At 46.8% G+C, this 26,012-nt stretch overlaps 1 protein-coding gene across 4 annotated transcripts in view; it reads left to right on the top strand.

Moving 5' to 3' along the window:
• The window catches only part of LOC135523488 (SMC5-SMC6 complex localization factor protein 2-like), a 55,842-nt gene that overhangs the window by 14,576 nt on the left and 15,254 nt on the right, over positions 1-26,012 (top strand). For 3 of the 4 annotated variants that reach the window (XM_064950189.1, XM_064950190.1, XM_064950188.1), the window contains 7 exons: positions 4,276-4,733; positions 5,571-5,628; positions 6,111-6,267; positions 6,591-8,073; positions 8,386-8,459; positions 11,165-11,275; positions 12,701-12,868. In XM_064950189.1, coding sequence (XP_064806261.1) covers positions 4,276-4,733; positions 5,571-5,628; positions 6,111-6,267; positions 6,591-8,073; positions 8,386-8,459; positions 11,165-11,275; positions 12,701-12,868 — 2,509 coding nt within the window. The remainder of the gene's footprint in view (positions 1-4,275; positions 4,734-5,570; positions 5,629-6,110; positions 6,268-6,590; positions 8,074-8,385; positions 8,460-11,164; positions 11,276-12,700; positions 12,869-26,012) is intronic. The other variant, XM_064950191.1, reaches the window with a different exon arrangement.

Genomic DNA, 26,012 nt, shown 5'->3' with positions numbered 1-26,012 from the left:
GAGTACAAGGACAGAGAGCTGTTTGGCATCTGTTGGCTCTATGATCATGTACTGCTTTAACTAATGCTGTCTCTACTGTGTTGGGCCAGAAAACCAGATTTGGAATTTTGTGTAAATACAGTTGGCACTGAAAAAGTAATTTACTTGTTTGAAACAAATTTATCCAGAATTTTGCTTAAGAATATAAGGTTGTAGATTGGCTGAAAATTGCTAAGAACTGTTGAATCTAGATCATTTTTCTTCAGAAGGGGTTTCACCATAGCAGTTTTTAGTGCAGAGGGGAAAGTGCCTGTGAACAGGGAGGGATTAGCAATAGCTTGCACTTCTTCAGATATGCAATGAAAAACTGTTTTGAAGAAGGTGGTGGGGATAGGATCCAGAAGGCAGGTAGAAGGCTGAAGTTGTGATATCACTTTCCTGAGCATGTCTGTGTCAGCCAGGGAAAATAAGTCCCTAGTGCCTTTGCGTAGTAGACTAGGGCACATATCAAACATTTCATCATGTCTAGCTTGACTGATACCCAACCTAATGTTTGTTGTCTTATCTCTGAAATATGCCGCAAACCCATCACATTTAGATGTGGAGAAAAGTTCACATACGTTGTGGGGGTAGGATTTATCAGGCCATCAATGGTTGAGAAGAGCACTAGAATTATTCTGATTATTAGTGATCAAGTTAGAAAACTAAGTCTGTCTGGCTTTCTAATTGTCTTGTTATATAGTGCATTCGGAAAGTATTCAGACCCCTTGACTTTTTCCACATATTGTTACGTTACAGACTTATTCTAAAAATAAAAAAAATTCAGTCTACACACCATACCCCATAATAACAAAGCAAAAAAAGGTTTTTAGAAATGTTTGCACATTTATTAAAAATGAAAAACAGACCTTATTTACATAAGTATTCAGACCCTTTGCTATGAGACTCGAAATTGAGCTCAGGTGCACCCTGTTTCCATTCATCATCCTTGAGATGTTTCTACAACTTGATTGGAGTCCACCTGTGGTAAATTCAATTGATTTGACATGATTTGGAAAGGCACACACCTGTCTATATAAGGTCCCAGAGTTGACAGTGCATATCAGAGCAGAAACCAAGCCATGAGGTCGAAGGAATTGTCCTTAGAGCTCCGACAGGATTGTGTCAAGGCACAGATCTGGGGAAGAGTACCAAAACATTTCTGCAGCATTGCAGGTCCCCAAGAACACAGTGGCCTCCATCATTCTTAAATGGAAGAAGTTTGGGAGGTGACCAAGATCCCGATGGTCACTCTGACAGAGCTCCAGAGTTCTGTGGAGATGGGAGAACCTTCCAGAACGACAACCATCTCTGCGGCACTCTACCAATCAGGCCTTTGTGGTAGAGTGGCCAGACGGAAGCCACTCCTCAGTAAAAGGCACATGACAGCCTGCTTGGAGTTTGCCTAAAGGCATCTCAGACCATGATAAACAAGATTATCTGGTCTGAAGAAACCAAGATCAAACTCTTTGGCCTGAATGCCAATTCTCACATCTGGAGGAAACCTGGCACCATACCTATGGTGAAGCATGGTGGTGGCAGCGTCATGCTGTGGTGATGTTTTTCAGGGAAAAGATTGGAAGACTAGTCAGGATCGAGGGAAAGAGGAACGGAGAAAAATACAGAGAGATCCTTGATGAAAACCTGCTCCAGAGCACTCAGGACCTCAGACTGGGGCGAAGGTTCACCTTCCAACAGGACAACGACCCTAAACACATAGCCAAGACAACGCAGGAGTGGCTTCAGAACAAGTCTCTGAATGTCCTTGAGTGGCCCAGCCAGAGCCCGGACTTTAACCTGATCGAACATCTCTGGAGAGACCTGAAAATAGCTGTGCAGCGACGTTCCCCATCCAACCCGACAGAGCTTGAGAGGATCTGTAGAGAAGAATGGGAGAAACTCCCCAAATACAGGTGCGTCAAGTTTGTAGCGTCATACACAAGAATGCTCAGGGCTGTAATCGCTGCCAAAGGTGCTTCATTAAAGTATTGAGTAAAGGGTCTGAATACTTATGTAAATGTGATATTTCCAATTTTTTTTGTATATACATTTGGAACAATTTCTAAATACCTGTTTTGCTTTGTCATTATGGGGTATTGTGTGTAACTATTTAATACATTTTAGAATGAGGCTGTAACATAACAAAATGTGGAAAACGTCAAGGGGTCTGAATACTTTCCGAATGCATTATATGCCAAGTTGCTCTCGGAGTATCTTAATGGACCTGCAAATCAAATCAAATTGTATTTGTCACATACACATGGTTAGCAGATGTTAATGCGAGTGTAGCGAAATGCTTGTGCTTCCAGTTCCGACAATGCAGTAATAACCAACAAGTAATCTAACTAACAATTCCAAAACTAATTTCTTATACACAGTGTAAGGGGATAATGAATATGTACATACAGATATGAATGAGTGATGGTGCAGAGCAGCATAGGCAAGATACAGTAGATGGTATCGAGTTCAGTATATACATATGAGATGAGTATGTCTTTCTCCACTTCCGATCTGCCTTTCTGCAATTTCTCCTTAATTGATTAGTTTCCTCAGTCTCCATTTGGATGTGGCCTTTGTCAACTTTACTGGAGCTGTGGCATCAATGGTTACCCTTCATGTGTTATTAAACTCAATCATCACAAGAGGAAGGCAGAATAGGTGGTGGAGTAGTTATTGTTCATACACTCAATAGTGTTTCTTAATGTGTTCAGTATTACCCTGTGCTATGGGCAACAAGGTAGTAATGAACACACAGTGGTTATCAGATAAAGCAACATCAACAATACAGGATATGTCAATAGAAAGCCTCTTGGTAATAACCAGGTCCAGAGAATGGCTGTGCTTATGGGTGGGCCCAGTAACATGTTGGATAAAGTCCATAGAGCTCAAAAAATGATTAAATTCTCTTTGTCAACATGAATATAACATCTCCCAACACAATGACATTTAAAAAGTATAGCATGATCCTGAAAAGACCCAAAGTATCCAAAAGAAATGTCCTTACAGCTGAGAGCATTAGCAAAAATAGTGTCTGTCCCCCCCCCCACTCTTTTTCCCTTTTCTGATAGAGTATGAACATCTTTAGGCCCGGGCAGCTTCAATAAGAGTGGCTCGACAGTGAGAAACATGCAATGAACTTTGCAGTCAGTAATGAGGTTTTTACTAGTGATTGCTCTAACATTTAAAAGTGACATTCAATGAGTGTGGGCGTCTGCCTAGAGGTAACCAGACCTATCAACATTACAACCACATTTTCTAACAGTCTCCAATCTATCAGAATGGTAGATGACAGTAGGTGGAGTTAAAGGAACATAAATTAGGTCACACAATAACCATAGTGAAATTTCTACAGGAGCTGATATGCTTTCTGAGTTCTATGTTGCTTATTCTGCCAGGGAGAACTGGAGCGCTGCCAGACCCTGTCTGTCAGTCTGTAAAACAGTTTGCCATGTTGCTGGAAATAATCCTGGAACCCCTGCAGTTAGGCTGAATCCTGTCTCTTTTAAAACGTCTTGGTTGCTCCCACAGCAAATCAAAGTTGTCACAAAAAGAGATATTCCTGTCATTGCAAAGTTTCTTCAGGTTAGTTAGTTTCTTCGTTTAGGGCAAAGAGTCGTCTGAAACGTCCTGAAGCCCTTCTGTATTACTGGAGGGGCAGAGGTCATTATTCTCTTCCCTGTGCCAGCGAGGGCTTGAAAAAATGTTTGTAGTCCTTCCTCAGATCGCCGAAAACTTAAGGTTGTTAAAACCTACGTCAGTGACGATGGTGTCAAAATTGGAGTAGTTGGCCATAACCGTGTGCAGGAGAGAGGCCATGGACACAGCCTTCTGGATGACAGTGGACCTTAGTCGGTCCACAAACCGTAGGCACGCCAAAATCTCTCACCATTGCGCTGACAATCTAGAGTCACATTTGTTTAATCTGCAAGCTGTAGCACCCACAATTTAACATTAAAGTAGGTTAATATAGGGCTGTAGAGTTCAGTCTAATTTGTGTTTTCTTTTTTGCCATGGAAAATCGGGTATCGTAGTATCGCGATCCTGGTATTGTGACAACCCTAATATTTTGTTGCCCATCGTATGGTGGTGGGCCAAGAAATGCTTTGGGGCTGTTAACCTGCATTAATACAGTGCATTTTCCCTTTGAGCAAAGCTTGCTGTGAAATGGGAGGTGATGGTTCCTCCAAATGGTGATGGATCATATCTCTGTTGGTCGATGTGCTCACACCTGTATCCCTTTTCCACCTGTGTTTGCAGTCAAAGACATCATCCCTTTGGGGTCTCCTCGTCCTGAACCATCACCGGCCCTCTCCTCCCTCCAGGAGACCGAGATGAAACCCTCTCAGCCCCCCGGACACCTGTCCAACCCCAACACTTACCCCCTGCCCAAACCCAGGGCGAGGCCCGCTCCTGGCCTGCCTCCTCCCCCTCCCCACCTGCCAGGGGTACACCACCGAGCCTCCCGGGTTGGAGTTGGGGGTGAAGCCAAGGATGGCCCAGCCAACTTTACAAACACCCTAATCAGGAAAACCCAGCATTCCCACAGCCCTGTGACCCCTGACCCCTATAGGGGCAAGAACTTTAACACTTGGGGTGGTATGGGAAGGGACAACCCACTGTCGCCCTCCTCCCTTCCCCCATGCAGAGTCAGTGCCCCCAGCAGAAGGAGGGACTATGGAGTGGTGCTGAGGGAAGACATGAACAAGAAACTCAAGGTAGAGTTTCATTTGAGTTTGTTCTCTTTTCTCTGATCACTTCCCTATTAGGGTTGGGGTCAATTCCAGTCAATTCAGGAAGTACACTGTAATTCCCATTCCAACTCTCTTCAATGCTTTTCAGTGGGGAAAACACTGGTTGCAACACTCACTCCCGAGTTCCACACTGCCCCCGGCAGAAATGCCAGGACAAGAACTGTTCGTTAGGAGCTTCATGAAATGGGTTTCTGTACCCTACAGCATACAATGACATTCTAGACGATTCTGTGCTTCCAACATTGTGGTAACAGTTTGGGGAAGGGCCTTTCCTGTCTCAGCATGGCAATGCCCCGATGCACAAAGCGAGGTCCACACAGAAATGGTTTGTCGAGATCATTGTGGAATAACTTGACTAGCCTGCACAGAGCCCTGACCTAAACCCCATTGAACACCTTTGAGATGAATTGGAACGCCGACTGCGAGCCAGGCCTAATCGCCCAACATCAGTGCCCGACCTCACTAATGCTCTTGTGGCTGAATGGAAGCAAGTCCCTGCAGCAATGTTCCAACATCTAGTGGAAAGACTTCCCAGAAGAGTGGAGGCTGTTATAGCAGCAAAGGGGGACCAACTCCATATTAATGCCCATGATTTTGGAATGAGATGTTCGACAAGCAGGTCTCTACATACCTTTGACCATGTATTGTACTTCATTAATCCCGGAAGTCTGTGTCCTAAGCAGATACGAACAAATAGAATATAATCTAAACTGTCTCACTCTCACCTCACACAGGCACGTCAATAATGACAATTCAATGATGTTGATATTTGGTTCTCTTCTGTTTTCGTTCTTTCCACAGAGTCGTGGTTCCCTGGACCACAGAGGAACCACTCCCTCTAACAAGCAGTTCACTCCAGGTACAAATTAGACCTACTAACTTGTATGTAAATAACAAGCCCATCATAGACCTATTTTAGAATCCAGAACCCTTGTAAAATGAGTCTATAAACACATCAATAGGTTAACCATCTCCAAATGATATGTTTCAATGTTGTTCTTTTTGTACAGTAACAATGCTGATGCAGACATGTATAGTAGTTTCTGATGCCCCTTCTGCCATTTGACTAATGAGTTGTTGAGAGTAGTATACTATGCAAATTCAGGCTAATTTTGCATGAAGTGCACTTTTATCTAGTTATCTAGTAGGCCTCTCTGTTATGTGTGCTAAAGCGCTTGAAAAAGGGGTTATCACAATTGACTTCACAATTCATGTAATATTTTGTCATTTGTTGAGGGGCCTTGTAAAAACCCACATACTCGTTCTCTAGTATTTTATTTGTTGAACTTTATATGAAATATTGTTTTTACTGTGAATGTTGATTATGATGTTTCCCACCAGGAGGCACCAGATCCATGTCTCTGAAGAGACTCAGACACCCAGACTTGGAGGAGAGAAACAGAGGAAGAGGAGAGGACATGGCTAATAAGAGACTTCATCCAGAGGACTATATCCCAGACCCTATCAGTACCTGTTACCCACCCGATGGAACAGCCAGGTCAGGGGGTAAACATTTAATTCAATGCAACTTTATTTGTCCCCTTCAGCAATTACTATTAGTGCTAACTTTGTATGCCGTGTAGTAGCTGGAAATGACTACAGAAAGATGGACGATGGAGTGAACCTTATATTTTGGCTTATGATAATTTAGATAATTGTACTAACTAAGCTCATAAGGCCTTCTAGAAGGATCAATGAACATAATATCATCAATTGAAAAGCCAGAAATGTTACTAATTGTGATCTTTGTAAAGCCTGGTTTGTGATGGCTAAGTGCTCTGTTATGAATAAATTTGATTTAATTTGACCCTTTACTCCTAGTTCTAAAATGTCCACCAACCCCAACCCATCCTACCTGAAGAAAGTCTTCATGAAGAACAATCTGAGCTCAAGTCCTACTCTAAGGTTGAAGGAGAGTCTCACCCCTAAGAAGACAGAGGAAGGGATGGAGAGAGACAGGAGTACTTTCCCGACCTATCCACTCTCCACACCCAAACCTGCGAGGAAGCGCTGCACTGGCCATGGAAAGACGCCATGCTGCAATAATGTGAGGGAGAACGGCAACCCTCAGGCCGGATACAGGGCAATGAATCACCAATCTGGCAACCCAGCCAACCTGCCAGTCACAATCCTTAGTAGAGGAGAATGTAGTAGAGCTAAAGAGACCAGAGAGCGAGAGAGTGGAGGAAGAGAACCGACAGTTCGCCCCGACGGGAGAACCCCCAAACCCGACTCAAAATCTCAGAGCTCGGAGTCGAGCTGCCCTAGTTCTCACGCATTGGAAAAGAAGCGACACGTCTCTCGCCCACGGAGAACGTATGCCTTGCCGGATGACCTGAATGACCTTTTTACCCCTGACCCCATAACCTTTAGCCTGTCTAGAGCAGCGATGACCTTTTCTCCCAGTCCCCAGAGAGGAGACAGGTCGCCCTCTGTACACAACAAGGTTCCTCTCTCTGTTGTGTTGGCTACTGTCAGTGATGCTAGTATGGGACCGGGGTCTCCCTATGTAACAAGCCCTAGAGAAATACCCCCAAAATCCCGCTCACAGCGAATCCCATGTCCCAAGATCTCTTCCTGTACGGACACTGCAATGGACCCCTGTAAGCTACTCCTGGACCCCAAAATCTACTCCTCCTTTGTAAGGCTGGAGTTGAGCAGGATTGACTTGACTAAACTAGAGACCGGCTTGTACAGAGCCATCACCAGGACTGTATCTTCCTCAGGGAAGCCCTCATCCCCTAAGGATGTCGCCTCAGGACCGAAAACAAGATCTTCTGGTATTGCTTCAGCAGAGTTGGTGTCAACTGTGAATGAGGATGAGAATGCCTACCTCAAGACTGAGTCCTCCGTTCTGAAAACTATCCCCCTCTCGGCCTCTGCAAAGTCCTCATCCTCATGGAAGGACAAGTCATTTAGCATGGACACGGCAAACCTCAAAACCAGTCCCTTCTCAACCCTGGACCAACATGGACAAGTAAAGGAGGGTGAAGAGAGGAAGGAAGTAGACCAGAAGGTCCATAAGAGTTTATCGTTCCTTGAGGAAGGAGAACAAAGAAGCAACAAGAACAATTCCCGTAAGAGTCTGGAGGGGGACCCTGTGGATGTGGAGTTGAGCCTAGGCCTCGACCTGAGCCTGGGGCTAGAGTTGGCGCTATCCCAGACCAGCAGCAGCAGTGACGAGGACCAGCTGCCGTCCTTGCAGCAGATCCTGGACCGTACCTCCTATCCCCCAGACACCCCAGAAAAAGGAACCATCCCTGCACCCAGCATCCTAGTTGGGCTCCCACACCACAGCCAACCAGTAAGATGCAGCTTTCTTAGGGCTGTGTCCCTATGGGTCAACAATGTTTTATTCACTTATTGTAATTTTCCAGTTTTGATGTAGGTCTAAATGGGGTCCAGTATAGCCACTATAAACAGTCTGTAAGGAGCTACTTTCTATTATAATGGCATTTATATGATTTAGTTGTAACTTATTGTAGAAGGTGAGAAAGGTTCAATTGACTAATTTGAAATGCCGTAAAACAGTGTACAAGTCGTCTCTAACAATGCTACAGTGTTTTACCTCAGTCTAAAAGGGTTGATAACGTTGATATGATGTTTTCTCTGGCAGCCATCTTCATCTAAAGCCACCAGTTACAGGAACAACCTGGATGAGATGCTGAAGGAAAAGGAGGGCATTCAAAGGTATTGCTTTATCATAAGTGACATTATAGTGCTATTTTCTCCATGTGGGTCTTGGAGATAGAGAAATCACTGCATTGCTTTAAAATGACAATGTACCATTTTTTAAAATTTTAATAAAACATTTTTTTAACCAGGAAGGGCTCATTGAGATTTGAAATCTCTTTTTCAAGAGCGTCCTGGCCAAGATAGGCAGCACCAAGTCATTACACAATTACAGACAGACAACATGAACAACTACAAGTAATCTAGTACAAACCATAGAATTCACAAGTATATAACAAAATCATAAAACAGCAAATTCAAAAAAACATTGACAGGTCAGGGAATCAGTCTCAAAGTCCTTCATCTGTGATTTAAAAACACCAATCAGGACAAGTTCTTCCGGTTTAAAAGTATTTTTGTAATGCGTTCCAAGCCGATGGCGCAGAGTACATTAAGGCCCTCTTACCAAATTCAGTTCGGACATTTGGAACAGTTAGCAGGATTAAGTCCAGCGAACGAAGAGACGACCCACCACATTTATGAACAATAAAATTGCCCAAATAAAATGGAAGTAAACCCAAAATGGCTTTGTACATAAAAGTATACCAGTGACTGAGCCTACGAGTGACTAGAGAAGGCCAGCCAACCCTGGTATACAAAGTGCAGTGGTACGTAAGGGATTTGCAGTTTAAAATAAATCTCAATGCTCCATGGTAAAGAGTGTCAATTGATCTCAAACACTGAGCGAAAGCATTCATATATAAAATATCCCCATAGTCTAGTAAAGGCATAAAAGAAGCTGATACTAGCTTCTGGCTTCAAAAGAAAAACAGGCCTTAAAAAAATTCCTAAAATAAAATCCCAACTTCAGCTTCAATTTTTTTGTAAGTTGTTGAATATGCAATTTAAAAGAGAGGCCATCATCAATTAAAATTCCAAGATATTTATGAGGTTACAGTCTAAATCTCATTGCCCTGACAGGTAGTAATAGGTGAAATGTTCAGAGATCTATTTCTTGCTTCAAAACACAAACACGATGGTGTTTGCCGTTTTGCTCTATGACCCCCACAAGTATCGTCTGAAGGTAACCTGTACCATTTTAAAAAAGGAATGGAAGGATGAAGGTAGATTTGTGCCTACCCCAAAAGGGGTTAAATATGTGTGAAGAATATATACAGTGGGGAGAACAAGTATTTGAAACACTGCCGATTTTGCAGGTTTTCCTACTTACAAAGCATGTAATTTCTGTAATTTTTATCATAGGTACACTTCAACTGTGAGAGACGGAATCGAAAACAAAAATCCAGAAAATCACATTGTATGATTTTTAAGTAATTAATTAGCATTTTATTGCATGACATAAGTATTTGATACATCAGAAAAGCAGAACTTAATATTTGGTACAGAAACTTTTGTTTGCAATTACAGAGATCATACGTTTCCTGTAGGTCTTGACCAGGTTTGCACACACTGCAGCAGGGATTTTGGCCCACTCCTCCATACAGACCTTCTCCAGATCCTTCAGGTTTCTGGGCTGTCGCTGGGCAATACGGACTATCAGCTCCCTCCAAAGATTTTCTATTGGGTTCAGGTCTGGAGACTGGCCAGGCCACTCCAGGACCTTGAGATGCTTCTTACGGAACCACTTGCCCTGGCTGTGTGTTTCGGGTCGTTGTCATGCTGGAAGACCCAGCCACGACCCATCTTCAATGCTCTTACTGAGGGAAGGAGATTGTTGGTCAAGATCTCGCGATACATGGCCCCATCCATCCTCCCCTCAATACGGCGCAGTCGTCCTCATTGATGCCCCACGAGGTGAGATCTTGCATGGAGCCCCAGACCGAGGGTGATTGACCGTCATCTTGAACTTCTTCCATTTTCTAATAATTGCGCCAACAGTTGTTGCCTTCTCACCAAGCTGCTTGCCTATTGTCCTGTAGCCCATCCCAGCCTTGTGCAGGTGTACAATTTTATCCCTGATGTCCTTACACAGCTCTCTGTTCTTGGCCATTGTGGAGAGGTTGGAGTCTGTTTGATTGAGTGTGTGGACAGGTGTCTTTTATACAGGTAACGAGTTCAAACAGGTGCAGTTAATACAGGTAATGAGTGGAGAACAGGCGGGCTTCTTAAAGAAAAACTAACAGGTCTGTGAGAGCCGGAATTCTTACTGGGGGGTAGGTGATCAAATACTTATATCATGCAATAAAATGCAAATGAATTACTTAAAAATCATACAATGTGATTTTCTGGATTTTTGTTTTAGATTCCGTCTCTCACAGTTGAAGTGTACTTATGGTAAAAATTACAGACCTCCACATGCTTTGTAAGTAGGAAAACCTGCAAAATCGGCAGTGTATCAAATACTTGTTCTCCCCACTGTATATTTCCTGAACTTTCTTATGTCTCTAGATATAGAGCAAACACTTCAAACCCTTGTTTCTCATGATTTAGTTTTTGGCTGTCTTTTTTCCCATTTATGAATGTGTTTTTCAATGCGTTTCTCTGGGTTATAGTAGTAAAGGCCAAATTCAATATTTTATCAAATATATATATTTTGTTAGTGACCTAAAAATTCTAAATCAAATAGCTAAATGATCCATAGTATGACCACATTAAAACAATTCCATATGTCAGCTGAGAACCCCCCCAACGGCTTAGACTTTAAGAATTAAAGGAGTTCTATGTCATAACAATGTGTTCTATGTCGTGGTTATTCTCCCCAGGTCTAAGGAGATGGAAGCCAAGCTGCATCTCTCCTGTAAGGAGAAACTGCTGAGATTGGCTGAGGAAGAGGAGGAGGAGAACATTGAGGAGGCTATCTCACAGCAGCAAAAGTAACTGCATGCACGCATGCACCCACACACATACACTTAAAACATACAGTACCAGTCAAATGTTTGGGGTTTTTCTTTATTTTTAACTATTTTCTACATTGTAAAATAATAGTGAAGACATCAATACTATGATATAACACATATGGAATCATGTAGTAACCAAAAAGTGTTTAAAAAATCAAAATATATTTGAAATTCTTCAAAGTAGCCACCATTTGCATTGATGACAGCTTTGCACACTCTTGGCATTCTCTCAACCAGCTTCACGTGGAATGCTTTACCAACAGTTTTGAATGAGTTTCCACATATGATGAGCATTTGTTAGCTGCTTTTTCTTCACTCTGCAGTCCAACTCATCCCAAACCATCTCAATTTGGTTGAGGTTGGGTGATTGTGGAGGCCAGGTCATCTGATGCAGCACTCCATCACTCTCCTTCTTGGTCAAATATCCTGTACACAGCCTGGAGGTGTGTTTTGGGTCATTGTCCTGTTGAAAAACAAATGATAGTCCCACTAAGCATAAACCAGATGGGATGGCGTATCGCTGCAGAATGCTGTGGTAGCCATGCTTCACGGTCGGAACCACACATGTGCAGATCATCCGTTCACCTACTCTGCGTCTCACAAAGACATGGCGGTTGGAACCAAAAATCTCAAATTTGGACTCATCAGACCACAGGACAGATTTCCACCAGTCGAATGTCCATTGCTCGTGTTTCTTGGCCCAAGCAAGTATCTTCTTCTTATTGGTGTCCTTTAGTAGTGTTTCCTTTGCAGAAATTTGACCATTAAGGCCTGATTCACTCAGTCTCCTCTGAACAGTTGATGACAGTTGACTCTGTGAGGCATTTATTTGGGCCGCAATCTGAGGCTGTTAACTCTAATGAACTTTTCCTCTGCAGCAGAGGTAACTCTGGGTCTTCCTTTCCTACAACGTTAAAGAATCTCAAATATAAAATATATTTTGATTTGTTTAACACTGTTGGTTACTACACAATTCCATATGTGTTATTTCATAGTTTTGATGTCTTCACTATTATTCTACAATGTAGAAAATAGTACAAATAAAGTCAACCTAGTACTTCTGACTGGTACTGTACATCCATATAAACACAAAAGAGGAGCGTACAGAAAACAGAGTGCAGGTAGCCTAGAGGTTAAGAGAGGTCGCTGGTTTGAATCTCTGAGCCGGGCAATGTGGGAAAATCTGCTGTTCTGTCCGTGAGCAAGGCACTTAACAACAACCGCTCTACGGGTGCCGATGACGTCAATTTAAGGCAGATAAATGCATCGGACATCTTCTGTTGAACTGTCTAGGTACCCCATTTCCAGTTAATCCTAGGAGCAGAGGTAACTACACACACAAGAGGAGGACTAATAACCACAATCCCACACTTCCATGTGTGTATCTCTTGTCAACCCCAGGGATTTCCTGCAGCGTTTCTCGGTGTTGTCTAGTGCCATCCAGGACCTGCACCCCGGGGAAGCGGTGTTCAACCTGGACAACTTTGGCCGTCTCTTCAGTCAACACACACTGCAGCTGAGACGCTGTAACGTCACCCCGTGTGACACCACACAGAAAACAATCCTATGGTAAGGTGTGTGTGTGTGACTGAGAGGAAATGTTCAGTCCTCTCCTCTCTTGCCCCAATACCCCATCTCTGGTGTTTTCCTCCCTCTCTCTCTTTCATCTCTCTGGTGTGTTTTTCCCCTCTTTCATCTCCCTCTCTCTGTTTTTCCCCCTCTCTCTCTTTCTCCTCTCTCTCTTTCTCCTCTCTCTCTTTCTCCTCTCTCTCTTTCATCTCTCTGGTGTGTTTCCCCCCTCTCTCTTTCACCTCTCTCTCTCTTTCATCTCTCTGGTGTGTTTCCCCCCTCTCTCTTTCATCTCTCTCTCTCTCATCTCTGGTGTTTTTTCTCATCTCTCTGGTGTGTGTTTTCCCCCTCTCATCTCTCTGGTGTGTGTTTTTCCCCTCTCTCATCTCTCTGGTGTGTGTTTTCCCAACTCTCATCTCTCTGGTGTGTGTTTTTCCCCTCTCATCTCTCTGGTGTGTGTTTCGCCCCCTCTCATCTTTCTTGTGTGTGTTTTTCCCCCTCTCATCTCTCTGGTGTGTGTTTTTCCCCCTCTCTCATCTCTCTGGTGTGTGTTTTCCCCCCTCTCATCTCTCTGGTGTGTGTTTTCCCTCTCTCATCTCTCTGGTGTGTGTTTTCCCCCTCTCATCTCTCTGGTGTGTGTTTCCCCCCCCTCTCGTCTCTCTGGTGTGTGTTTTCCCCCTCTCATCTCTCTGGTGTGTGTTTTTCCCCTCTCATCTCTCTGGTGTGTGTTTTCCCAACTCTCATCTCTCTGGTGTGTGTTTTCCCCTCTCATCTCTCTGGTGTGTGTTTTCCCCCTCTCATCTCTCTTGTGTGTGTTTTTCCCCCTCTCATCTCTCTGGTGTGTGTTTTCCCCCTCTCATCTCTCTGGTGTGTGTTTTCCCCCTCTCTCATCTCTCTGGTGTGTGTTTTCCTCTCTCATCTCTCTGGTGTGTGTTTTTCCCCCTCTCATCTCTCTGGTGTGTGTTTTCCCCCTCTCATCTCTCTGGTGTGTGTGGTGTGTGTTTTTCCCTCTGGTGTGTGTTTTCTCATCTCTCTGGTGTGTGTTTTCCCCTCTCATCTCTCTGGTGTGTGTTTTCCCCCTCTCATCTCTCTGGTGTGTGTTTTCCCCCTCTCATCTCTCTGGTGTGTGTTTTCCCCCTCTCATCTCTCTGGTGTGTTTCCCCCTCTCATCTCTCTGGTGTGTGTTTTCCCCCTCTCATCTCTCTGGTGTGTGTTTTCCCCTCTCATCTCTCTGGTGTGTGTTTTCCCCTCTCATCTCTCTGGTGTGTGTTTTCCCCCTCTCATCTCTCTGGTGTGTGTTTTTCATCTCTCCCCTCTCTCATCTCTCTGGTGTGTGTTTTCCCCCTCTCATCTCTCTGGTGTGTGTTTTCCCCTCTCATCTCTCTGGTGTGTGTTTTCCCTCTCTCATCTCTCTGGTGTGTGTTTTCCCCCCATCTCTCATCTCTCTGGTGTGTGTTTTCCCCCTCTCATCTCTCTGGTGTGTGTTTTCCCCCTCTCATCTCTCTGGTGTGTGTTTTCCCCCTCTCTCATCTCTCTGGTGTGTGTTTCCCCCTCTCATCTCTCTGGTCATCTCTCTGGTGTGTTTTTCCCTCTCTGTGTGTGTTTTCATCTCTCTGGTGTGTGTTTTCCCCCTCTCATCTCTCTGGTGTGTGTTTTCCCCCTCTCATCTCTCTGGTGTGTGTTTTCCCCTCTCATCTCTCTGGTGTGTGTTTTCCCCCTCTCATCTCTCTGGTGTGTGTTTTCCCCCTCTCATCTCTCTGGTGTGTGTTTTCCCCCTCTCATCTCTCTGGTGTGTGTTTTCCCCCTCTCATCTCTCTGGTGTGTGTTTTCCCCTCTCATCTCTCTGGTGTGTGTTTTCCCCCTCTCATCTCTCTGGTGTGTGTTTTCCCCCTCTCATCTCTCTGGTGTGTGTTTTTTCATCTCTCTGGTGTGTGTTTTCCCCCTCTCATCTCTCTGGTGTGTGTTTTCCCCCTCTCATCTCTCTGGTGTGTGTTTTCCCCCTCTCATCTCTCTGGTGTGTGTTTTCCCCCTCTCATCTCTCTGGTGTGTGTTTTTCCCCTCTCATCTCTCTGTTTCCCCCTCATCTCTCTGTGTGTGTTTTCCCCTCTCATCTCTCTGGTGTGTGTTTTCCCCCTCTCATCTCTCTGGTGTGTGTTTTCCCCCTCTCATCTCTCTGGTGTGTGTTTTCCCTCATCTCTCTGGTGTGTGTTTTTCCCCCTCTCATCTCTCTGGTGTGTGTTTTCCCTCTCTCATCTCTCTTTTGTGTGTTTTTCTCATCTCTCTGGTGTGTGTTTTCCCCCTCTCATCTCTCTGGTGTGTGTTTTCCCCCTCTCATCTCTCTGGTGTGTGTTTTCCCTCTCTCATCTCTCTGGTGTGTGTTTTTCCCCTCTCATCTCTCTGGTGTGTGTTTTCCCCTCTCATCTCTCTGGTGTGTGTTTTCCCCTCTCATCTCTCTGGTGTGTGTTTTCCCGTCTCATCTCTCTGGTGTGTGTTTTCCCCCTCTCATCTCTCTGGTGTGTGTGTGTTTTCCCTTCTCTTCTCTCTGGTGTGTGTTTTCCCTCTCATCTCTCTGGTGTGTGTTTTCCCCTCTCATCTCTCTGGTGTGTGTTTCCCCCTCTCATCTCTCTGGTGTGTGTTTTCCCCCTCTCATCTCTCTGGTGTGTGTGTTTTTCCCTCTCTCATCTCTCTGGTGTGTGTTTTCCCCCCTCATCTCTCATCTCATCTCTCTGGTGTGTGTTTTTCCCTCTCTCATCTCTCTGGTGTGTGTTTTCCCCCTCTCATCTCTCTGGTGTGTGTTTTCCCCTCTCATCTCTCTGGTGTGTGTTTTCCCCCTCTCATCTCTCTGGTGTGTGTTTTCCCCTCTCATCTCTCTGGTGTGTGTTTTCCCCTCTCATCTCTCTGGTGTGTGTTTTTCCCCCTCTCATCTCTCTTGTGTGTTTCCCCCCTCTCATCTCTCTGGTGTGTGTTTTCCCCTCTCATCTCTCTGGTGTGTGTTTTTTTCTCTGGTGTGTGTTTTCCCCCTCTCTCTCTCTGTGTGTTTTCCCCCTCTCATCTCTCTGTGTGTGTGTTTTCCCCTCTCATCTCTCTGGTGTGTGTTTTTTCATCTCTCTGGTGTGTGTTTTTCCCCCTCTCATCTCTCTGGTGTGTGTTTTCCTCTCATCTCTCTGGTGTGTGTTTTTCCCCCTCTCATCTCTCTGGTGTGTGTTTTCCCCTCTCATCTCTCTGGTGTGTGTTTTCCCCCCTCATCTCTCTGGTGTGTGTTTTCCCCCCCTCTCTCATCTCTCTGGTGTGTGTTCCCCCCTCATCATCTCTCTGGTGTGTGTGTTTTCCCCTCTCATCTCTCTGGTGTGTGTTTTCCCCTCTCATCTCTCTGGTGTGTGTGTTTTCCCCCTCTCATCTCTCTGGTGTGTGTGTGTTTTCTGGTGTGTGTTTTCCCCCCTCTCATCTCTCTGGTGTGTGTTTTTCCCCCTCTCTCATCTCTCTGGTGTGTGTTATTCCCCCTCTCATCTCTCTGGTGTGTGTTTTTCCCCTCTCTCATCTCTCTGGTGTGTGTTTTTCCCCTCTCATCTCTCTGGTGTGTGTTTTCCCCCTCTCATGTGTCTGGTGTGTGTTTTCCCCTCTCATCTCTCTGGTGTGTGTTTTTCCCTCTCTCATCTCTCTGTTGTGTGTTTTCCCCTCTCATCTCTCTGTTGTGTTTTTCCCCTCTCATCTCTCTGGTGTGTGTTTTTCCCCCTCTCATGTGTCATCTCTCTGGTGTGTGTTTCCCCCCTCTCATCTCTCTGTGTGTGTTTTTCCCTCTCTCTTCTCTCTGGTGTGTATTTTCCCCTCTCATCTCTCTGGTGTGTGTGTTTTCCCCCTCTCATCTCTCTGGTGTGTGTTTTTCTCATCCTCTTTTGTGTGTTTTCCCCCTCTCATCTCTCTGGTGTGTGTTTTCATCTCTCTGGTGTGTGTTTTCCCCCTCTCATCTCTCTGGTGTGTGTTTCCCCCTCTCATCTCTCTGGTGTGTGTTTTCTCTGGTGTGTTTTTCCCCCCTCTCATCTCTCTGGTGTGTGTTTTTCCCCCTCTCATCTCTCTGGTGTGTGTTTCCCCCCTCTCTGGTGTGTGTTTTCCGTCTCATCTCTCTGGTGTGTTTTCCCCTCTCATCTCTCTGGTGTGTGTTTTTCCCCTCTCTCATCTCTCTGGTGTGTGTTTTTCCCCTCTCTCTTCTCTCTGGTGTGTATTTTCCCTCTCATCTCTCTGGTGTGTGTTTTCCCCTCTCATCTCTCTGGTGTGTGTTTTTCCCCTCTCATCTCTCTGGTGTGTGTTTTCCCCCTCATCTCTCTGGTGTGTGTTTTCCCCTCATCTCTCTGGTGTGTGTTTTCCCCCTCTCATCTCTCTGGTGTGTGTTTCCCCCTCTCATCTCTCTGGTGTGTGTTTCCCCCCCATCTCTCTGGTGTGTGTTTCCCCCTCTCATCTCTCTGGTGTGTGTTCCCCCTCTCATCTCTCTGGTGTTTTCCCCCCCCCCCCTCTCTGGTGTGTGTTTTCCCGTCTCATCTCTCTGGTGTGTATTTTCCCCTCTCATCTCTCTGGTGTGTGTGTTTTCCCCTCTCATCTCTCTGGTGTGTGTGTGTTCCCCCCTCTCTGGTGTGTGTTTTCCCCCCTCTCATCTCTCTGGTGTGTGTTTTTCCCCCTCTCATCTCTCTGGTGTGTGTTTTTCCCCCTCTCATCTCTCTGGTGTGTGTTTTTCCCTCTCTCATCTCTCTTTTGTGTGTTTTTCCCCTCTCATCTCTCTGGTGTTTGTTTTTCCCCCCCTCTCATCTCTCTGTTGTGTGTTTTTCCCCTCTCATCTCTCTGGTGTGTGTTTTCCCCTCTCTCATCTCTCTGGTGTGTGTTTTTCCCCTCTCATCTCTCTGGTGTGTGTTTTCCCCTCTCTCATCTCTCTGGTGTGTGTTTTCCCTCTCATTTCCCCTCTCATCTCTCTGGTGTGTGTTTTTCCCCTCTCATCTCTCTGGTGTGTGTTTTCCCGTCTCATCTCTCTGGTGTGTGTTTTTCCCCTCTCTCATGTCTCTGGTGTGTGTTTCCCCCCCCTCTCATGTCTCTGGTGTGTGTTTTTCCCCTCTCTCTGGTGTGTGTGTTTTTCCCTTCTCTCATCTCTCTGGTGTGTGTTTTTCCTCTCTCATCTCTCTGGTGTGTGTTTTCCCCCTCATCTCTCTGGTGTTTGTTTTTCCCCTCTCTCATCTCTCTGGTGTGTGTTTTTCCCTTCTCTCATCTCTCTGGTGTGTGTTTTTCCCCTCTCTCATCTCTCTGGTGTGTGTTTTTCCCCCCTCTCATCTGTCTGGTGTGTGTTTCCCCCCCCTCTCATCTCTCTGGTGTGTGTTTTCCCTCTCTCATGTCTCTGTGTTTTCCCTCTCTCTGGTGTGTGTTTTTCCCCCCTCTCATCTCTCTGGTGTGTGTTTCCCCCCCCTCTCATCTCTCTGGTGTGTGTTTTCCCTCTCTCATCTCTCTGGTGTGTGTTTTCCCTCTCTCATGTCTCTGGTGTGTGTTTTCCCCTCTCTCTGTTGTGTGTTTTTCCCCCTCTCATCTCTCTGGTGTGTGTTTCCCCCCTCTCATCTCTCTGGTGTGTGTTTTTCCCCTCTCTCATCTCTCTGGTGTGTGTTTTTCCCCTCTCTCTTCTCTCTGGTGTGTATTTTCCCCTCTCATCTCTCTGGTGTGTGTGTTTTCCCCCTCTCATCTCTCTGGTGTGTGTTTTTCCCTCTCTCATCTCTCTTTTGTGTGTTTTCCCCCTCTCATCTCTCTGGTGTGTGTTTTCCCCTCATCTCTCTGGTGTGTGTTTTCCCCTCTCATCTCTCTGGTGTGTGTTCCCCCTCTCATCTCTCTGGTGTGTGTTTCCCCCCCTCTCTGGTGTGTGTTTCCCCCCTCTCATCTCTCTGGTGTGTGTTCCCCCCTCTCATCTCTCTGGTGTGTGTTTCCCCCCCCTCTCTGGTGTGTGTTTTCCCGTCTCATCTCTCTGGTGTGTATTTTCCCCTCTCATCTCTCTGGTGTGTGTGTTTTCCCCTCTCATCTCTCTGGTGTGTGTGTGTTCCCCCCCTCTCTGGTGTGTGTTTTCCCCCTCGCATCTCTCTGGTGTGTGTTTTTCCCCCTCTTTCATCTCTCTGGTGTGTGTTTTTCCCCCTCTCATCTCTCTGGTGTGTGTTTTTCCCCTCTCTCATCTCTCTGGTGTGTGTTTTTCCCCTCTCATCTCTCTGGTGTGTGTTTTCCCCCTCTCATGTGTCTGGTGTGTGTTTTTCCCCTCTCATCTCTCTGGTGTGTGTTTTTCCCTCTCTCATCTCTCTGTTGTGTGTTTTTCCCCTCTCATCTCTCTGTTGTGTGTTTTTCCCCTCTCATCTCTCTGGTGTGTGTTTTTCCCCCTCTCATGTGTCTGGTGTGTGTGTGTTCCCCCCCCTCTCTGGTGTGTGTTTCCCCCCTTCTCATCTCTCTGGTGTGTGTTTTTCCCCTCTCTCATCTCTCTGGTGTGTGTTTTTCCCCTCTCTCTTCTCTCTGGTGTGTATTTTCCCCTCTCATCTCTCTGGTGTGTGTGTTTTCCCCCTCTCATCTCTCTGGTGTGTGTTTTTCCCTCTCTCATCTCTCTTTTGTGTGTTTTTTTCTCCCTGGTGTGTGTTTTCTCATCTCTCTGGTGTGTGTTTTCCCCCTCTCATCTCTCTGGTGTGTTTCCCCCCTCTCATCTCTCTGGTGTGTGTTTCCCCCCCTCTCTGGTGTGTGTTTTCCCCCCTCTCATCTCTCTGGTGTGTGTTCCCCCCTCTCATCTCTCTGGTGTGTGTTTCCCCCCCTCTCTGGTGTGTGTTTTCCCGTCTCATCTCTCTGGTGTGTATTTTCCCCTCTCATCTCTCTGGTGTGTGTTTTTCCCCTCTCTCATCTCTCTGGTGTGTGTTTTTCTCTCTTCTCTCTGGTGTGTATTTTCCCATCTCATCTCTCTGGTGTGTGTGTTTTCCCCTCTCATCTCTCTGGTGTGTGTTTTTTTTCATCTCTCTTTTGTGTGTTTTCCCCCTCTCATCTCTCTGTGTTTTCCCCTCATCTCTCTGGTGTGTGTTTTCCCCCTCTCATCTCTCTGGTGTGTGTTTCCCCCTCTCATCTCTCTGGTGTGTGTTTCCCCCTCTCTGGTGTTTTCCCCCTCTCATCTCTCTGGTGTGTGTGTTTTCCCCCTCTCATCTCTCTGGTGTGTGTTTTTCCCGCTCTCATCTCTCTGGTGTGTGTTTTCCCCCTCTCATCTCTCTGGTGTGTGTTTTTCCCGCTCTCATCTCTCTTGTGTGTGTTTTCCCCTCTCATCTCTCTGGTGTGTGTTTTCCCCCCCTCTCATCTCTCTGGTGTGTGTTTTCCCCCTCTCTCATCTCTCTGGTGTGTGTTTTCCCCTCTCTCATCTCTCTGGTGTGTGTTTTCCCCCTTTCATCTCTCTAGTGTGTGTGTGTGTGTTTTCCCCTCTCATCTCTCTGGTGTGTGTTTCCCCTCTCATCTCTCTGGTGTGTGTTTTTCTCATGTGTCCCCTCTCATCTCTCTGTGTGTGTGTGGTGTGTATTTTCCCCTCTCATCTCTCTGGTGTGTGTGTTTTCCCCCTCATCTCTCTGGTGTGTGTTTTCCCTCTCATCTCTCTTTTGTGTGTTTTCCCCCTCTCATCTCTCTGGTGTGTGTTTTCCCCTCATCTCTCTGGTGTGTGTTTTCCCCCTCTCATCTCTCTGGTGTGTGTTTCCCCCTCTCATCTCTCTGGTGTGTGTTCCCCCTCTCTGGTGTGTTTTTCCCCCCTCTCATCTCTCTGGTGTGTGTTCCCCCTCTCATCTCTCTGGTGTGTGTTTCCCCCCTCTCTGGTGTGTGTTTTCCCGTCTCATCTCTCTGGTGTGTATTTTCCCCTCTCATCTCTCTGGTGTGTGTTTTCCTCTCTCATCTCTCTGGTGTGTGTTTTCCCCTCTCTCATCTCTCTGGTGTGTGTTTCCCCTCTCATCTCTCTGGTGTGTGTGTTTTCTCATCTCTCTGGTGTGTGTTTTCCCCTCTCATCTCTCTTTTGTGTGTTTTCCCCTCTCATCTCTCTGGTGTGTGTTTTCCCCTCATCTCTCTGGTGTGTGTTTTCCCCCTCTCATCTCTCTGGTGTGTGTTCCCCCTCTCATCTCTCTGGTGTGTGTTTCCCCCCCTCTCTGGTGTGTGTTTCCCCCCCTCTCATCTCTCTGGTGTGTGTTCCCCCCTCATCTCTCTGGTGTGTGTTTCCCCATCTCTCTGGTGTGTGTTTTCCCGTCTCATCTCTCTGGTGTGTATTTTCCCCTCTCATCTCTCTGGTGTGTGTTTTCCCCCCTCTCATCTCTCTGGTGTGTGTGTGTTTTCTCTCTGGTGTGTGTTTTCCCCCTCTCATCTCTCTGTGTGTGTGTTTTCCCCCCTCTCATCTCTCTGGTGTGTGTTTTCCCCCTCTCATCTCTCTGGTGTGTGTTTTTTTCCCCTCTCATCTCTCTTTTGTGTGTTTTCCCCCTCATCTCTCATCTCTCTCTGTTGTGTGTTTTTCCCCTCTCATCTCTCTGGTGTGTGTTTTCCCCTCTCATCTCTCTGGTGTGTGTTTTTCCCCTCTCATCTCTCTGGTGTGTGTTTTCCCCTCTCTCATCTCTCTGGTGTGTGTTTTTCCCCTCTCATCTCTCTGGTGTGTGTTTTTCCCCTCTCATCTCTCTGGTGTGTGTTTTTCCCCTCTCATCTCTCTGGTGTGTGTTTTCCCGTCTCATCTCTCTGGTGTGTGTTTTTCCCCTCTCTCATGTCTCTGGTGTGTGTTTCCCCCCCCTCTCATGTCTCTGGTGTGTGTTTTTCCCCTCTCTCTGGTGTGTGTGTTTTTCCCTTCTCTCATCTCTCTGGTGTGTGTTTTTCCTCTCTCATCTCTCTGGTGTGTGTTTTCCCCCTCATCTCTCTGGTGTTTGTTTTTCCCCTCTCTTCTCTCTGGTGTGTGTTTTCCCTTCTCTCATCTCTCTGGTGTGTGTTTTTCCCTCTCTCATCTCTCTGGTGTGTGTTTTCCCCCTCTCATCTGTCTGGTGTGTGTTTCACCCCCCTCTCATCTCTCTGGTGTGTGTTTTTCCCCTCTCTCATGTCTCTGGTGTGTGTTTTTCCCCTCTCTCTGGTGTGTGTTTTTCCCCCCTCTCATCTCTCTGGTGTGTGTTTCCCCCCCCTCTCATCTCTCTGGTGTGTGTTTTTCCCCTCTCTCATCTCTCTGGTGTGTGTTTTTCCCCTCTCTCATGTCTCTGGTGTGTGTTTTTCCCCTCTCTCTGTTGTGTGTTTTTCCCCCCTCTCATCTCTCTGGTGTGTGTTTCCCCCCCCTCTCATCTCTCTGGTGTGTGTTTTTCCCCTCTCTCATCTCTCTGGTGTGTGTTTTTCCCCTCTCTCTTCTCTCTGGTGTGTATTTTCCCCTCTCATCTCTCTGGTGTGTGTGTTTTCCCCCTCTCATCTCTCTGGTGTGTGTTTTTCCCTCTCTCATCTCTCTTTTGTGTGTTTTCCCCCCTCTCATCTCTCTGGTGTGTGTTTTCCCCTCATCTCTCTGGTGTGTGTTTTCCCCTCTCATCTCTCTGGTGTGTGTTCCCCCTCTCATCTCTCTGGTGTGTGTTTCCCCCTCTCTGGTGTGTGTTTCCCCCTCTCATCTCTCTGGTGTGTGTTCCCCCTCTCATCTCTCTGGTGTGTGTTTCCCCCCTCTCTGGTGTGTGTTTCCCCGTCTCATCTCTCTGGTGTGTATTTTCCCCTCTCATCTCTCTGGTGTGTGTGTTTTCCCCCTCTCATCTCTCTGGTGTGTGTGTGTTCCCCCCTCTCTGGTGTGTGTTTTTCCCCCTCGCATCTCTCTGGTGTGTGTTTTTCCCCCTCTTTCATCTCTCTGGTGTGTGTTTTTCCCCCTCTCATCTCTCTGGTGTGTGTTTTTCCCCTCTCATCTCTCTGGTGTGTGTTTTCCCCCTCTCATGTGTCTGGTGTGTGTTTTTCCCCTCTCATCTCTCTGGTGTGTGTTTTTCCCTCTCTCATCTCTCTGTTGTGTGTTTTTCCCCTCTCATCTCTCTGTTGTGTGTTTTTCCCCTCTCATCTCTCTGGTGTGTGTTTTTCCCCTCTCATGTGTCTGGTGTGTGTGTGTTCTCTCTGGTGTGTGTTTCCCCCTTCTCATCTCTCTGGTGTGTGTTTTTCCCTCTCTCATCTCTCTGGTGTGTGTTTTCCCCTCTCTTCTCTCTGGTGTGTATTTTCCCCTCTCATCTCTCTGGTGTGTGTGTTTTCCCCCTCTCATCTCTCTGGTGTGTGTTTTTCCCTCTCTCATCTCTCTTTTGTGTGTTTTCCCCTCTCATCTCTCTGGTGTGTGTTTTCCCCTCATCTCTCTGGTGTGTGTTTTCCCCCTCTCATCTCTCTGGTGTGTGTTCCCCCCCTCTCATCTCTCTGGTGTGTGTTTCCCCCCCCCTCTCTGGTGTGTGTTTTCCCCCCTCTCATCTCTCTGGTGTGTGTTCCCCCTCTCATCTCTCTGGTGTGTGTTTCCCCCCTCTCTGGTGTGTGTTTTCCGTCTCATCTCTCTGGTGTGTATTTTCCCCTCTCATCTCTCTGGTGTGTGTTTTTCCCCTCTCTCATCTCTCTGGTGTGTGTTTTTCCCCTCTCTCTTCTCTCTGGTGTGTATTTTCCCCTCTCATCTCTCTGGTGTGTGTGTTTTCCCCCTCTCATCTCTCTGGTGTGTGTTTTCCCTCTCTCATCTCTCTTTTGTGTGTTTTCCCCTCTCATCTCTTTGGTGTGTGTTTTCCCCTCATCTCTCTGGTGTGTGTTTTCCCCCTCTCATCTCTCTGGTGTGTGTTCCCCCCCTCTCATCTCTCTGGTGTGTGTTTCCCCCCCCTCTCTGGTGTGTGTTCCCCCCCCCCCCCCCTCTCATCTCTCTGGTGTGTGCTTTTCCCCTCTCTCATCTCTCTGGTGTGTGTTTTCCCCTCTCATCTCTCTGGTGTGTGTTTTCCCCTCTCATGTGTCTGGTGTGTGTTTTCCCCTCTCATCTCTCTGGTGTGTGTTTTCCCTCTCTCATCTCTCTGTTGTGTGTTTTTCCCCTCTCATCTCTCTGTTGTGTGTTTTCCCCTCTCATCTCTCTGGTGTGTGTTTTCCCCCTCTCATGTGTCTGGTGTGTGTGTGTTCCCCCCTCTCTGGTGTGTGTTTCCCCCCTTCTCATCTCTCTGGTGTGTGTTTTTCCCCTCTCTCATCTCTCTGGTGTGTGTTTTTCCCCTCTCTCTTCTCTCTGGTGTGTATTTTCCCCTCTCATCTCTCTGGTGTGTGTGTTTTCCCCCTCTCATCTCTCTGGTGTGTGTTTTTCCCTCTCTCATCTCTCTTTTGTGTGTTTTCCCCCTCTCATCTCTCTGGTGTGTGTTTTCCCCTCATCTCTCTGGTGTGTGTTTTCCCCCTCTCATCTCTCTGGTGTGTGTTCCCCCCCTCTCATCTCTCTGGTGTGTGTTTCCCCCCCTCTCTGGTGTGTGTTTTCCCCCCTCATCTCTCTGGTGTGTGTTCCCCCTCTCATCTCTCTGGTGTGTGTTTCCCCCCCTCTCTGGTGTGTGTTTTCCCGTCTCATCTCTCTGGTGTGTATTTTCCCCTCTCATCTCTCTGGTGTGTGTTTTTCCCCTCTCTCATCTCTCTGGTGTGTGTTTTTCCCCTCTCTCTTCTCTCTGGTGTGTATTTTCCCCTCTCATCTCTCTGGTGTGTGTGTTTTCCCCCTCTCATCTCTCTGGTGTGTGTTTTTCCCTCTCTCATCTCTCTTTTGTGTGTTTTCCCCCTCTCATCTCTCTGGTGTGTGTTTTCCCCTCATCTCTCTGGTGTGTGTTTTCCCCTCTCATCTCTCTTGTGTGTGTTCCCCCCCTCTCATCTCTCTGGTGTGTGTTTCCCCCCCCTCTCTGGTGTGTGTTCCCCCCCCCTCTCATCTCTCTGGTGTGTGTTCCCCCCCTCTCATCTCTCTGGTGTGTGTTTCCCCCCCCCCCCTCTCTGGTGTGTGTTTTCCCGTCTCATCTCTCTGGTGTGTATTTTCCCCTCTCATCTCTCTGGTGTGTGTGTTTTCCCCCTCTCATCTCTCTGGTGTGTGTGTGTTCCCCCCCCTCTCTGGTGTGTGTTTTTCCCCCTCTCATCTCTCTGGTGTGTGTTTTTCCCCCTCTCTCATCTCTCTGGTGTGTGTTTTTCCCCTCTCATCTCTCTGGTGTGTGTTTTTCCCTCTCTCATCTCTCTGTTGTGTGTTTTTCCCCTCTCATCTCTCTGTTGTGTGTTTTTCCCCTCTCATCTCTCTGGTGTGTGTTTTCCCCCTCTCATGTGTCTGGTGTGTGTGTGTTCTCTCTGGTGTGTGTTTCCCCCCCCTCTCATCTCTCTGGTGTGTGTTTTTCCCCTCTCTCATCTCTCTGGTGTGTGTTTTTCCCCTCTCTCTTCTCTCTGGTGTGTATTTTCCCCTCTCATCTCTCTGGTGTGTGTGTTTTCCCCTCTCATCTCTCTGGTGTGTGTTTTCCCCTCATCTCTCTGGTGTGTGTTTTCCCCCTCTCATCTCTCTGGTGTGTGTTTCCCCCTCTCATCTCTCTGGTGTGTGTTTCCCCCTCTCTGGTGTGTGTTTTCCCCCCCTCTCATCTCTCTGGTGTGTGTTCCCCCTCTCATCTCTCTGGTGTGTGTCCCCCCCTCTCTGGTGTGTGTTTTCCCGTCTCATCTCTCTGGTGTGTATTTTCCCCTCTCATCTCTCTGGTGTGTGTGTTTTCCCCTCTCATCTCTCTGGTGTGTGTGTGTTCCCCCCCTCTCTGGTGTGTGTTTTTCCCCCTCTCATCTCTCTGGTGTGTGTTTTCCCCCTCTCATCTCTCTGGTGTGTGTTTTTCCCCTCTCATCTCTCTGGTGTGTGTGTTTTCCCCCTCTCATCTCTCTGGTGTGTGTGTGTTCCCCCCCCTCTCTGGTGTGTGTTTTTCCCCCTCTCTCATCTCTCTGGTGTGTGTTTTTCCCCTCTCATCTCTCTGGTGTGTGTTTTTCCCCTCTCTCATCTCTCTGGTGTGTGTTTTTCCACTCTCATCTCTCTGGTGTGTGTTTTCCCCCTCTCATGTGTCTGGTGTGTGTTTTTCCCCTCTCATCTCTCTGGTGTGTGTTTTTCCCTCTCTCATCTCTCTGTTGTGTGTTTTTCCCCTCTCATCTCTCTGTTGTGTGT

Source organism: Oncorhynchus masou, chromosome 31 (assembly GCF_036934945.1).
Source record: "Oncorhynchus masou masou isolate Uvic2021 chromosome 31, UVic_Omas_1.1, whole genome shotgun sequence".
NCBI classification, from domain to species: domain Eukaryota; kingdom Metazoa; phylum Chordata; class Actinopteri; order Salmoniformes; family Salmonidae; genus Oncorhynchus; species Oncorhynchus masou.
Note: the sequence above shows the minus strand (reverse complement) of the source record. Positions and strands in the feature narration are given on the sequence as shown.